This window comes from Oryzias melastigma, linkage group LG21 (genome assembly GCF_002922805.2).
Source record: "Oryzias melastigma strain HK-1 linkage group LG21, ASM292280v2, whole genome shotgun sequence".
NCBI lineage: Eukaryota > Metazoa > Chordata > Actinopteri > Beloniformes > Adrianichthyidae > Oryzias > Oryzias melastigma.
In genome coordinates this window covers 7836475-7851058 of record NC_050532.1, presented here as the reverse complement: position 1 = coordinate 7851058, position 14584 = coordinate 7836475, and the positions used below count along the sequence as shown (strand labels likewise).

Below are 14584 nucleotides of genomic sequence, written 5' to 3'. Positions count from 1 at the left end.
CTTTAAGGGGGTATTAAGACTGGACAGGTTTGATCTGCTTAAAGTAAACCAGGCTATAATCTGGAACAAATTTTCAGTCAGAATACGCACCAGAATATTCTGGTCTGGGACCAGGAACCGCTCTTGGACCCATTCTTCGAGGTGGTTTTGGTTCATTTTCAATCTAAATGAACTTCGGTTTGCTCTGAAACTTTCAGTCTAAATACAACGAAATAACTGAACCAAAATGGCCACCGTAGCCGGTTGTTAGCTGACAAACGTGGAGCAGTGATGCAACAGCAACTCATTAAAATGTGTTCAGATGAATGCAGACTCATTAAAACAACTTTTAACATGATACTCGTTGCTTCTCAAACTGTTTTACTGATTATATAAATGTTATAAATACTTATCAGCATATCTCGTAATGTAGCATCCCCAGCACCACCTTGCAATAGCTTATGGTTCCATCGTATCAAATTAAAAATGTCAAACCTGACATTCAAATAAAAAGTTTAAATAAATGAACAATCCTGACAAACCGCAGCAGTGCTGCACCTCCATCTTTCCCTTTTTGTTTTGACCCGCCCCTGTAACTGCTGGCCAATGACTGAAGAATTCTTTAGTCACATGGTTTTGTTTACAAGTTTTGGTCCGGAACAGAAATCTCCGGTTACAGCCCAAACACAAGTTCTAGGACTCGATCCAGAACAACTTTTTTTTTTTTTACGATCCAGAACAAATTAAGTGAATCCGGTCCTTAACAAATCATTTTTCCGGTGTGAATAGACTCTAAGGTGCTCTGGAGTATTAGTATATAGTAAGTCTCAGCTGTCAAAAAATGCGTAATAAAGACAATAAATCATATAAGCTGCACTTTTGGGAAAAACTATTTTATAATAATACAAGAGCAAACATTTCAGCTTTATAAAATAAATCATATTTTTCATGAAAATAGTTTAGTTTATTAGCGCAACATACAAACAAACAATTATTCAAATAACCATGACATGAACAACATGCTATAAAGGCAAACAAACTCTTTCCATCACTTCAAATCACTAAATCCATTGAATTTTAACCAGTTGTGTCACTTTGTAACAAACTGCGATTTATACAAAACAAAACGTCAGTAAAAGTCCATAAATTAATTTGCATATTTTGAATTTTTTTTCTTACATTTACTTTAACACCAGTGATCAAACCAGTCCCAAAGGCATCGTACAGGCCTTAATGCAATCGATGCGGCCACATCGTTTGGAAGTGTGAGAATTTTCTGAGCGTGCAAACACAAACGAGGCCTTTAAAGAACACTGTTTATCAGTGTGGTCAGCCTGAAGTGTGTGCAGTTACAGTTAGTGTGTGAGGAAAAAGACTTATTTAAATATTTTTATATGCACCTATGACAATTTTACTACAATCTAAGCAGTTTTAAAGGGGGGAATTATTATTATTTTTTTTAGAAATTAGGAATTTTATAATTTCTTTTGAATTATATCTGCAAAGGAAGTGACCAGATTTTTAAGGATTGTATGACTGATTGATTTTGTTTGCACTAATGGTCACATGTAGAGACAAACCCAGGAAAGATTCTATATAATGCCATTTAATTTAATATTTTTTGTTATTTGTGGACAACATAGAAGTGTCAAACATCTCGTTCTAGGAGCCAGCAATCCTAACAGTTAGACATGTTTAAAACCTGACATTCAAATCAGCTGATTATCATCATAATTCTTATAAAAAATAATAACTTAACTCCAACTATATGTGAAATGACTTGAATGATGCTCCTTTTTTGTTCTACTTCAAAGATTTTATTATATTTCGTTTAATTAGCCAAGTTTTTTAACAATTTGCAACAAGCCTTTAAGACGGTAGGATAACATCAACACAAAAAATGATATTTTCCCTCATTTTAATTCCACTTCCTGTTCAAACAACACACTTCTAAGGCTCAGTCTGAATAGAAATGTTAACATCCTTAAAACCTTGGGTCACAGAGAAACTGAACCTCTGTGTTTTTATGTTTACCACTATCTTCATGCAGCAATCCACTGCCTTTTAGACTGTTTTTTTCAGCTGCAGCCTTTCCAAACCACATGCTCATTAATATTGATATTTATTTTCTTGTCATTGTTCGTAATGTTGAACATATTTGTTTATGAAAGGTACCATGGTGTGCTACTGTTCCATATTCATGAGAGAAATGAGCACAATAAACCATGAACTGACACTTTAATGTCCATGCCAGATGTTTAATCCATGTGTGCGCTCAGCAACATAAATAACTTTGCAAAGCTGTTTCCCTTTCAGCGTTTGATCAACTCTGATTTTACCTCTACATACTGATTTAGTTGTCTTCAGCTTTACCTAACATTTATCAGAATTGTCATCCAAAACCCAGAATTATTCCACATGATCAGAAAAATGACTTTTTTTCTTAAAATAATTCTGGAAAAGGTTTGTGGTTATATCAGAGAATGTCCTCATGAGGAAACAAAAGGCCCACACACACTTACTCTCTAGGCTCCTATTTACACAGTGAGCCTTATTGTTTTTGAGCCATGTGCTGGAGAGACACTCAGGTGGTTATCATGGGATGCAGTATTCTCTCTAGCCTCTTAACATTTACACACACAGAGAATATTGTAGCTGTCTCTCTGTAAAACCTTTGAAGCTCAAGGCCAATGTGTGAAATGGTAAAAATCCATTATTATAAAAAAACAAAACGAAAAACAACAACACTTGTTTCTTTTGTTCGGTTGAAGCTCTACCTCTTGGATATTTGACAGTCTGACACAGAGACTTACTCATTCTGTTTTGTAAATTTCAGTTGCCTCTTATGTAGTAGTTTCCCCAAAGTATGATACTCTCACCACCGTGCTTCACACTTGGAAGACCAATTTAAGACAGTAGTGTTTGTACTATTATGCATTGATGTTTAAATATAGAGTGATAGACAGGATAAAGTACAAGTAAAAAACATTAAAGATGACAAAAAAATGTAATTACATCAAATTACAAAAAAATAATCCAAACTAAGTTTAAAGCCTGATGAAATAAAAAGGTTTAATGCCATAAATAATCTTAATTTCACTATTTCAGACCTTCTTCTAATATAGAGAAAAGCATAAAGCAAACTGCCACAGATGGAGACTTGTAAATGGCTGGAAAAATATTTACGTACATGATTTACTATATTTCAATCTTAGTGTTTGGCTAAATTAATGCAAGTAAAACCAAAGACAAATGTGTAACATTTCTGTGGATTCCAACAAGTAGATGAGACTGTGGTTGTAATACAGTTATTTTGATGATTTAAAAAAATGATTTTCTGAAAAGAAAACAAAACTTTTTGAAGGTTTCAATAGGTTCATATGCCAGTCTTTAAAAGATCATTAGCAAAAATGTGAAACCAGTTTCAATACAGAAGCTTAAATTATTTTTTAACTTTGTTTCATCATTTAAAACCAACAATTGCTTCTTTTATAATCTCCCCTGTGATTTTGACAGTCAAAATAATGTAGCGGAAAATAAAAAGTTGATTATGTTGCTTTGTTATATGATCACCAAAAGACAGTTGTAATTGAGGAACACCTCTTAATAGGTATATTTTGACCAAATGATACTGTATAGTACTACAACAGATGCATTTTAAACCCCTTCAAAATCAAATGTTTAAAAATAGTTCTGGTAATTTCCTCATTTCTGGTTTAAAAAAAAAATATTTAATCGAGACATTATTGGGTTAGGTGATGCCTTTATGTGTCAATAAGTTGTGAGTGCTCTTGTTTTCAGGAGAACCACTGTCTGCGGATCAAGATTCTGGGCGACTGCTACTACTGCGTGTCGGGGCTGCCGGAGGCGCGGGCTGACCACGCCCACTGCTGTGTGGAGATGGGGCTAGACATGATAGAAGCCATCTCGTAAGTTAAACTCCTATTTCTCTAATAGCAGTGTCTTAAGGTGCGGCTCAAAGCTAAAGCATGAGAAGAAAGTCACTGAAATAATGTGGTTGAAAATAAATTTAATCTGTCAAGTCCAAGTCATAATTCTTTAAATCTCAATTTAACAAAATGCCAAATCTCCTACACTGAAGATATATTTTATTTTATGAAATGAACATATTTTATAGTAAAAAAATCACGGAGGAGTCTTTGACTTCTCTGTCACAAAGGAGTTAGTCATGTTATAGTTGCAGCCCATTGTAAGACAGCTCTAATTGCTTAAGGGACACGTTTCCCGGCTTTTTCCTCAGGAGACAACTTCTCCATCCCCAGACTGTCACCACCTTTCCTCCTGTTTACTCTAAGAATAGCTTTAACTGTGTAGAGGCCACTACGTCAAAGAATTGACTGAAATTTATTATTTTTTTCTTTTTTGGAATAAGGATGTTTTTAAACTTTTTGATGAAATCTTAAAAAAGATTTTGCAATATCATTTTTTTATGAGCTATAAATAGTATCAATTATGATCTGTTGGGTGATTTGGTAAGTTTCTCTTGCAACAATAATAATTTGAGATGGAAAAATATTGAGTAATCAGAAAATAAATCCCACATCTCAAACTTGATTCACACATTTGTAACATAGTGTAATTGTATTATAAATAACGAATTATAAAAAATGCATTATTTCAATACAACTACTTATTTTCATCATAAAGTTTTGAAAATTAGCTCAAATTTTCCCAGCAAATGTGTTTTTGAGATTTCATGGAAGCAGCCATCTTGAAATGAGTAGGAAACGCTCTTCTACTGCCCCTAGTGGAATTTTGGTTAACTACAGGGCAGAAATATGCATATTTAGGTTTTTAAAGGACTGTTTGGATCAAGCTAATGCCTCAGAAATGGATCAAATATGTTCTACAAAAACTTATCTAAATAAATTTGAGGTCATTTTGTTGCTAATTAAAAGAAATAATAGCTCAAAGGAAGTTATCTAGATTTTCTTTGTAGAAGAATCATGTCTTTTTGAGTCTTCAGCATGTGTCTATATTGAAGCTAGTGTCACCAGACTGTCAAAGTGCAGAATCCCATGTGTTCCTGACAGGCTGGTACGTGAGGTGACCGGGGTGAACGTGAACATGCGGGTCGGCATTCACAGTGGCAGGGTGCACTGCGGCGTTCTAGGGCTCCGGAAGTGGCAGTTCGACGTCTGGTCCAACGACGTCACACTCGCAAACCAGATGGAAGCTGGGGGGCAAGCTGGGTAGGAGCTCTGGATTTTAAAATCCCAAATGCTGTGGATTAGATTACTATAGCAGGAATAATGTCTGTCTGTGGTTGTCGCTGCTTTTCAGACGAATCCACATCACTAAAGCCACTCTAAATTATCTGAACGGAGACTATGATGTGGAACCAGGAGCTGGAGGAGACAGAAACGCCTACCTGAAGAGAAACAACATTGAAACCTACCTCATTGTGGGCTGCAGTCAGAAAAGGGTACATTTGACTTTTTCCATTAAGGTTGATTTAACCAAAACTGTAATTAATACGAATATATTTCCAATATATTTTGATAAAGTAAGAAAAAAAAAACTGAGTACACTGAATTTTGAACTGCCTATTGTTTATAGCTAAACTGTGAAAGAAGTCGACATAAAGAGTTTAAAGAAGAAAACTTATTTTATGAGGACTATTGTAAAGATTTAGAATTAATAAGTAAAAAGAAAGAAAACTGTTTAAGTCACTTGATCTTCTTGAGTAAGAGCTCAGAGATTCAAAATTTTGCTCAAATTGTTGTCTTTCGTTTTTTGTTTTTTTATTTTGCTTCCAAGGAACTAGACTTTTTGGTATTTTTAGTGGCCCCCTAAACTTTAACGCTAAAATTATTACTTTTTATATAATTTTTGAAATAATGTCTGACATTTACATTTTTGTTCCTTTATTTGTCTTTTAAATAAGACGTTTTTCTAATTATTGCTAAAGTCTCTGTCTCTTTTTCATCCCTTTAGTTGGTATCCAGATTTTTTTGTTTTTGTTTTCTGTTAGAGGAAAAAAAAACTAAATTAATCAGTTTTGAAATCTTTACAGTGGCTCCAATTCAGCTTTAGGATCGATTTTAAAAAGTATTTTATTAGTTTATTAGCTAATTGTCTTAATGGAATTGGACCTTCAATTTTGTTCAGATTTTCTTTTAGTTTTTGGTCCTCCCGGTGCCCTCAGGTCCTCAGCTGGAGGTCAGCTGGTGGTCCTAAAGGTCAGAACAACAATGTGGCGAGACCACGTTTAGCACCGTAGAACTGAGGATGTGAGGGCCTCATCCACTTTGGAAGTTTTGAAGAAAAAAACTAATCGTTTTATCTTTTATTTAATTTGATTATACAGACTGCTTGTTTTTGTAGAATTTAATTTTTTGAACTATTTTTGTTTTATTTATTCATAAAAGTACTTTCTGCAGAATGATAAGTGCTCTATAAATAAAGTTGAATGTACATTTTTGAAAAATCTCTAAAATGTTTTGACCTAGTTTCCACCAATAATCTGACTTATTCCTTTAAAACAAAAAGGGCTTATTAGACTGAATCCTCCTGTTCTTCTTCTTTAGCCGAGACTCTGCTTCATCCCAGCAGTTTTGTGAAGACGACTGACTTTATCTCCGTTTCCCTGCATGTGTTTGTGACTTTATCAGCTGTTGCTGTCCTCCAGCAGATCACAAGCTGCGACTATAGTTAGCTTGTCATGTGAAGTGATATCGTCTTCTCATTCTGCAGCCCATGCTGGGATACAGAGGAACAATTGTGCAGTCTAATTATTTTTTTTTCTATTATTCATTTTTTTTCTCCCCCTGACAAGTTCTCCCCTTGAGCGTCTGTGCAGGCATAATGTCAGATATAAAAGAATTAGTCTTCCAAGTTGGCTTTATGATGGCTTCAGAGGGAGGGAGCACACTTTACGAAAGAATGAAGAGGGTTTGTGGTTGATAGTTTTGGCATACATGAAGCTCAAATGTAAGTTTATAGAAGAAGAAATGAGCATGCAGCTGGACTTTAACTTGAAAAGTTAAAGTCTTTCCACTGATAATTAATGGAGAAGTCCTTGTCAACTTAAAGTATATTCATACAAAATGTTTTTTTTTTTTTTTACTGTCTTGCATATTAAGTCTTGTTTTTTTTTCTCCAACAGAAAGAGGAAAAGGCCATGATCGCCAAAATGAGTCGACAGAGAACCAATTCTGTCACGCACAACAGCGGACACTGGACTGACCGTCCCTTTTACAACCACTTGGGTGGAAACCAGATCTCCAAGGAGATAAGGAGGATGGTGAGGAAACGGTGTTCTGTAGCAACACTCGGGTCTCCAGAGCTATTAGGCTAATGGAGTTATTAATGTGGCGCAGCCAGGTGGCCTTCCTGCCCGTGGCCCGCTCGGCTGTCAGTCGGCGTGGAGGCGGACACGTAGTTGATAATCATAATCCTTTGATCCGCACGGACAGTAGGCAGCAGGGATGGCCCTTCATGACACACAGCTCCTCTCACACCTCACTCTGGCAACGAGAGGCTCTCAGGAGCACTCAGGGACTCGGCAGCTGCAATCAAGTGACAAATGGAGCAGGAGAGTGATGTGATCCTATTGACTTCACTATATATTTATGTGCCGTCGCTGAGCCTGCAAACAAACAGTATACTCACTCAATGAAAAAATGCATTCAGAGTTGACTCGGCCAGAGGATAAAGACTACCCTCCCATGATGCTTCCTTCACGCCGGGCATTTAACGCGCTTTTAGCATACGGTGTTCACACTGGACTGTCGCTGCCCGATACAAGCGCATGTACCTGTAGCTGGAAGAGGCTTTCAAACAGTTGCCATTTCTGTGAATTGAAAAGGAACGCCATCCATACGTCACTATCAAATTCAAGTCTCTGATTGGTCAATGAGTTTCACTTTCAGTGGACTTAAAAACAGACTTGAAGCGTTCATTGAAAGTGGTTCAGGCTGCCACGATTAGTCGACTAATCGACGACTAATCGACTATTAAAATAGTCGACGACTAATTTAATAGTCGATTAGTCGTTACTTTATATTAAATGGAGTCAGTGTAGTAAAGTTGAAAGTTATAATGGTGTTATGCTAGCTTATTGGACTATTTTGGCATTTATTAAGGTTTTTTAGGCTATTTTGGAGTTTTTATTTCAGCTACATGCTAGCTGTCTTTGCTAACTTAGGCTTTTTTTAGGCTAATTTGGCCTTTAACTAATATTTTAGTTGGCTATCAGCATCTTCAGCCATCGTCACTAGCATCTTTTGCGGCCAAATTCAGCTTACATTTCATCTATAATGATGCTAGTGTGAATATATATATATATATATATATATATATAGTTTTTAGTTAGTTTAAAGTGAATGATGGTTAAGATTTGTGTTTTACATCAACTTTGTGCATGACCCGATTAGTCGACTAATCGGAAAAAATAATCGGTGATTAGTCGACAATTAAAATAATCGTTTGTGGCAGCCCTAAAAGTGGTGTGAAAGTGGCTTTACAAACTCCTTCTTTGTTCAAAATGTTTTGAAATTGGTTGGATGTAAAACCTCATCATCGACTGGTTTCATTTATTTGATTGTAAAACAGAAACTTAGCAATAACGTTTTTTCCTTTTTTATTTTTTTGTAAAATTGATCCCAATGTGACATATTTAGGATCTAACAGTAATAAAACAAAAATTCACATCACATCATAAAAGATATGTATTCCAGAAATAGAACCTAAATTGTTTGACTTGTAAATTGGTGAATTCCTGAGAGAAATAAGTTTAGCAAAAGAATTCGACTTTAATGAGACTATAAGAAAAGTGTTTTTGAGTGAGAAGGACAGAACAAGAATAATCCGGAAAACTGAGGAATAGAGTTATCAAAGTGGAATTATGTCATAAGCGATAGAAAAAGAGGTCAAAGTGACAGTGTTAGAAGCAGAAATGTCACCGTGAGTGGTAGAAGACAGGCCATTACAGTCGGATATTAACACATCTGATAAGAATGGATCTTTTTTTGTTGATCCAAAGTAAAATTTGTCAGGAATCTATGATAAAGTGAGGAAAGTTTCTGAACATAATTTGATCTTTTATGAGACTTTAGGTCAAATCTCATGAATTGTTTGTGTGCAGCTACACATCTTATATTTAAACCGTTACTTATTCTGCATTGGTAGACCCTTTTTCATTAGGAAATCATTCGGAATGATTTGGTGTCTTAGGTTTGAGTGACCTGCAGGGGTCTCTGCTGCAGCTCTTCATGCTCTGTAGGAGCATAAGAGTGAGCAGAAAAACAAGAAACGAGTGCCATCTACTGAGTCTGCTGTTTCTTTACATTCAAATAGCGTACGAGATGAAAGAAAGTTATAGTTTCTTTATGAATAAAAGGGTTAGCTTAAGTGGAGACTGATAGATTAACATCAGATCTCCCTTGATAAAGAGATCTAATCTCAATGGGATTTACCAGTAAAATAAAAGTTAAAAAACAAAAACTTAACTGCTTTTAGAAAGTAATGGAACAAATAGAAAAAAAAGATATTTCGGCAGCTGTCTTTTCTCCCGTGGGAGCTCCTTGTGTTGTTGCTGTAACAGCATTGTTCACTAGAGGGAGCCAGAGAGCCACAGTGTCTTTCTAGCGAGCAGACTTGCATTAACAGACATTGTCTGTGTAAGAAGAGATTATTTATTTTTGTGTTCACACCATCTAATTCTCCAGAGAAAGTGTTTAGCATTCATGAAGTGTTTCTGCTCCTACTTGTGAAAAAGTGTCTGACATGAATGTTTTAAAACCTTGCTGCTGTTTCAAAGCATTTTATTTGTCAGTGCACCGCGCTTTATGGTAAAAGAGGCCAACATGTGTTATGTTAATTTCATCTCAACGACATGATGCAACTTAACGTCATCCCTCCTGCATCCATGGGACCTTCTGACCTTTCTTTTGGATTCTGTTTGTTTCAGTGTGTTCTGTGCTTCATTACTCTGGAAAAAAAAGGAATGATGAAATGCAGAAATGTCTCATTCATGAGAAAATGTCTTTTGTGTGCATAAAGTCAATTCTGATGCAAAAAAAGGTGTCTTTTGGGAGCATCAGTTCAAATGGACTTGAATCTGCAACTAACTTTCACTACGATGAAAATCATGTTTTTAACATGTTCTTGTGGCTATTTCTGATGATGGAGGACATGTATAAGGAAAATGAAGTATTTTTTATTTAAATGAATCAGGAGCAGAAAAAAGGCAGATGAAAAAGAACTTATTTGTGATGTAGAAAATATGCTTGGTGGGCCACAAGCTTCCTACTCTGAGCTCTCAGCAACAGGGAGAGGGAAGAGGGGGCGGGGTTGCTCTCCGCCAATGGTCCCGCCCACAACTTAGAGGCAAATTTGCTATTGAACTACTGTCGCTTTGCAAGTTTATTTGATTTTTGGTGAAAAACTGAATAATCATAAGTAAAAGTTAAGTTGAAAATTTAAAGCTAATCTTTTTTTTCTTTTTGCAGGGTTTTGATGATCCCAAGGACAAGTGAGTAACAACGAGACCATTTTCTATTCTTCTTTCTATTTGTATTCGTAGGTTTAAAGTGGGTGTAACTGAGCAGGTGGAAACAGCACAGAAATACAATAACCCAGAATCCTCGAACCAGGAAGTGTGGGATGGTTGTTCTGAAAACCTTGCAGCTTCCAGTATTTTTTTTTTCTAACGCAAAAGCCAAGCAGTTCATCTGTTTTGTGTTTCTGGATTTAAAATGAAGCATTGCTGTGAAAGCTTAAAGCTAGTGATCCGATTAAAAAAAAAAAGTATTGTCCTTCAAATTTTTCTTAACTCAACAAAGTTAGTGCACTTTTTTAAGCAACTAACACTTTATTTTGAATGCTTTTTCCATCTGAAGGAACATTTAACTGATGGTTTTGGCTTTTGCTGCTGATGCTAGAGATATTAAATCATACGCCTAGAAAGGTTATAATCCAGTTTATCTTTATTATTCACTACATCTGTGTCTAGAATGTGAATATAGCGCAATATCTTAAATTTGAAATAATCACATCTTTATTTTTCCTACACTATACATGTTTTATTTTAATTGCAATTGAAATATTTTTATACTTAGACTAGAGGATAAAGTGGATCATCAGAGTATTTGTGATCAGGTGAAGGCAACTGTGGAAGACTTCAGTTAAATGGATAATTTAGCTTATAAAGTCGGAAGATGCCAATTTGATCTCATCTTGTTTTATCCAGGCATTTTATTTTCAGAAACGCACAGGAAAACCTCAACCCAGAGGATGAGGTGGACGAGTTTCTGGGCCGGGCCATCGACGCGCGCAGCATCGACCGCCTGCGCTCCGAACACGTCAAGAAGTTCCTGCTCACCTTCAGGGAGCCTGACCTGGAGAAAAAGGTGCAAACATGCACACGCGTGCAAGATAGCAGCATGACACTTTTTGCAAAAAGAAGCTTCAATTAAAATGGAGTTTAAATGTTAGGGAGATCTCTAAAACGAAAGCAGGAATGAACCACTTCACAGCTAAAGGGGAGTGGCTTCAGCTTAAGATTAGAAATCGATTATTTGAGTGATTTTTCTGGGTTTTACTCTTTTTTTTTATGTATTTATTGAAAAAATGTTCACAAATGCGAAGTATGAATCAAAGGGACTTTTTGAGGAGTTTGTTTGCTGCCAGAACTTCATCCTAGTGATCTACGGCAACAAAAGGGGATCATTTTGAACTGTCAATCTGCTTCCTGTAACAATGAATTTTCACATTTCATTACACAAAAGTCAAAATCCCTTTTTGTTAAAAAAAGAGACTTAGATTAAAAAAAAACCTGCTATACATGTTTATATAGATAGTAAATCTTCCATCAGTAACCTCTTAGGAAGATAAAAACATTGCCCCAATCTGCTTGTGGTTACATGCAAGATAAAAGGATGCTGTCTGTTGCTGTAGTGTGCGCCGTTTCCTTTCTTGTTTCCTTTTTTGTTAGTTTCGGCTCCTAATAAGTGCTTTCAGAACTTTCTAAAGGAAATTTAGCTGTCATGCATCTAAATATCCACATTTATTTGTCTCCAGAGCTTATATTTAGAGTCTGGAGTCTTGAAAGCTGACGGCAGGAGAGCTTTCCCGTCATCCACTGATTGCATGTTTTCAGACTTTATTATTGTTTACTGACTTGATTTTGACTATAAAATACAAAAATATAGGGGTTTGGATGACAACTTAGCCTAAAGCTGTCAAGTGTTTTCTATGTATAAATCCATTTCTTTTCTGAAATGACGATAGGTGAGAGTTTGGAAACACATTTGCTCCTCCAGTAAAGATATGATCACAGGTTTTATTTGTCTACCGTCTGTGTGCTTGGTTCTTTTGTCGCTTTTTAAAATACGTGTCCCTCATGGTGACGGGTCGTAAGGACCCTTTATATTTACTCTGTGCTTCTCTTATGCAGTACTCCAAGCAGGTGGACACCAGATTCGGTGCGTACGTGGCCTGTGCCTCCCTGGTTTTCCTCTTTATCTGCTTCATTCAGATCATCATCGTGCCGAGGTGAGTCGGCCTGTAGCATTCCATGAAAAACGTGCTGGCTTTATTCCTTTATTCTTTGGACAGGTCACCAGTCTGTCGCAGGACTCGTTTATAAAAAAAAAAAAAAAAAAAAAAAAAAAGAGTGTGTGAATTTTTTAAAACTATCTTCCCATTAGATTAAAAAATAAAATAAAGCAAACCCACCAAAACTTTTTTTTGTGTTTTGAATCCTTCCAGAGGCAAATTTTTGCCATCCTCATAAATAATTCCGTCTGTTTTGCTCTCAGTTTGGGAGAAAGATAGGAGGAAGAAAAAAGGGGGCATTTTCTTTCCTAACCTGGCTGCCCATCAAAGGATGGTAGCAAATATGATGAGGTTATGATAAATATGAAATTAAACTGAGATCTTATTTGCAAGAAGTGAAGCGGAGCAATCTGGCCTTGAATTGACTTGTTTTGAATATCAAGTACTTTCACACTCGACTTCACATTATTGATTCAGCCTTCAGCTGCCAGTGAAATAAAATAGCATAAAAAAAATGTTACCCAGTATAGAAATTTTAGGGCAGATTTTTGTCTAAATGAAATAAAAAAGTCATAAACACTGTAAATATTTAACAGAATTTATCTTCTGAGCGTCTACAGCTTCAGGAATCTAGTAATAAAGTGGATATTGATTTAAAACTTGGTATTTGTGGTCAAGAACAACAGATAACAAAAAAGCAGTTGATCTTAGCTTTGAAATCCTCTTTTTCCCTCTTTGTCCTCCCATTCTGTCGTTATCGATCTTCTTTATTAACCTCTGTCCTCCTCCTTCGTTTTTACCTCTTTGTTCTCTCACACGCTACATCCTCCACTCCCCTGTCAATGAAGCAGTCCTCTTCTTTTACTCTTTTTTTACTTCTAAACACACATTAAACCTTTTCTAGCACAGTATTCCCAGCAGCCAAAGCTCATAAATCATTGAGGGAATCATGCAGCACATTCCCCTCTTCTGCTGTCGTACTAGAGAGTCAAATTCAGCCGCAAACTAAACACAGAATTGGCTGAAAATGTGTTTTTGTTTTCCCCTCAGATCCACACTCATGATTGGCTTCTTCATCGCCTGCCTGGTCATCCTGGTGTCAGTCATGTTCATCTCAGCTGTGTACTACTGTTTCGGGGTAAGAAAAAAGAAGAAAGTGAGGAAAAAATAAGAATAAAAATGGCATGTCTCGTTTGATAGGTGCTTTTGCAGAGTTTCTGATGAATATATCTTGGACACTTTTAATCGCTGTTTTGCTTTTTTCCTGATCCATTTAGCCATTTTCCTGCTTCTTATAGGAGAGCTCTTAAGCTCATCTTGGAAATTATCACTTTTTTTAAATTAACTTGAGCCTTATAATACCTATCCACCAATAATTATCATTAAATATTTCGTTTAGAATCCACCAAAGCTACTGTGACTAATATTTACTGAACAGTTTAACAGTTTCTCAGTGTTATTGAAACCTCTTGCTGCTTAAGTTTATTAAAAATTAATAATTACATCTTTGATAGATAGATCTATCCATCCTTAGAATTCACTAAATCCCTTTCGGGATCACATGGTTGCTGGAGCCTATCCTTGAACACCCCAAACAGGCTGCCAGTCTGTTGCAGGGATGGAATAAATCCATATCATTCATGTTTATGTTGTACATGTCATGTTAAAAATGACTGATTAATAACTTTTTCTTGGATTTTTTCTGAAGTGAATAAACTCACCAAATCTCATCTTTTCCTTCCTGTAAACTTTTGATCGATAAGTGTTGAGTCCCTTGTTGACTCATTTTCTCACTGCAGCTGATGAGTCATAAGAGGCAGGAATGATCTAAAAAAAGGTTGTTTTTTTTCTGGATGACTCATAGTTATGATTTTTTTATTCTGTCTGTGTTGATAAGAGAGTTTTGTGCGACAGACTCCAGGTTAGTTTGTATTTGCATTTCTTCTTTTTTCTGCTCCCTCAGATCTTCCCCGTCTCCCTTCAAACTCTTTCCAAGAGGATAGTTCAGTCCAGACTCAACAGCACCCTGGTTGGAGTCTTCACCATCCTCACCGTGTTTCTGTCGGCTTTCATTAATATTGTA

At 36.1% G+C, this 14584-nt stretch overlaps 1 protein-coding gene across 3 annotated transcripts in view; it reads left to right on the top strand.

Moving 5' to 3' along the window:
- The window catches only part of adcy5 (adenylate cyclase 5), a 78246-nt gene that overhangs the window by 56175 nt on the left and 7487 nt on the right, over positions 1-14584 (top strand). For 2 of the 3 annotated variants that reach the window (XR_002920734.2, XM_024286218.2), the window contains exons 5-13: positions 3781-3908; positions 5034-5192; positions 5284-5425; positions 7109-7246; positions 10455-10477; positions 11195-11354; positions 12401-12498; positions 13552-13639; positions 14465-14581. Coding sequence is in view for 2 of the 3 variants with exons in the window: in XM_024286218.2 (XP_024141986.1) it covers positions 3781-3908; positions 5034-5192; positions 5284-5425; positions 7109-7246; positions 10455-10477; positions 11195-11354; positions 12401-12498; positions 13552-13639; positions 14465-14581 (1053 nt within the window). In the remaining variant the exon portion in view is untranslated. The remainder of the gene's footprint in view (positions 1-3780; positions 3909-5033; positions 5193-5283; positions 5426-7108; positions 7247-10454; positions 10478-11194; positions 11355-12400; positions 12499-13551; positions 13640-14464; positions 14582-14584) is intronic. The other variant, XM_024286219.2, reaches the window with a different exon arrangement.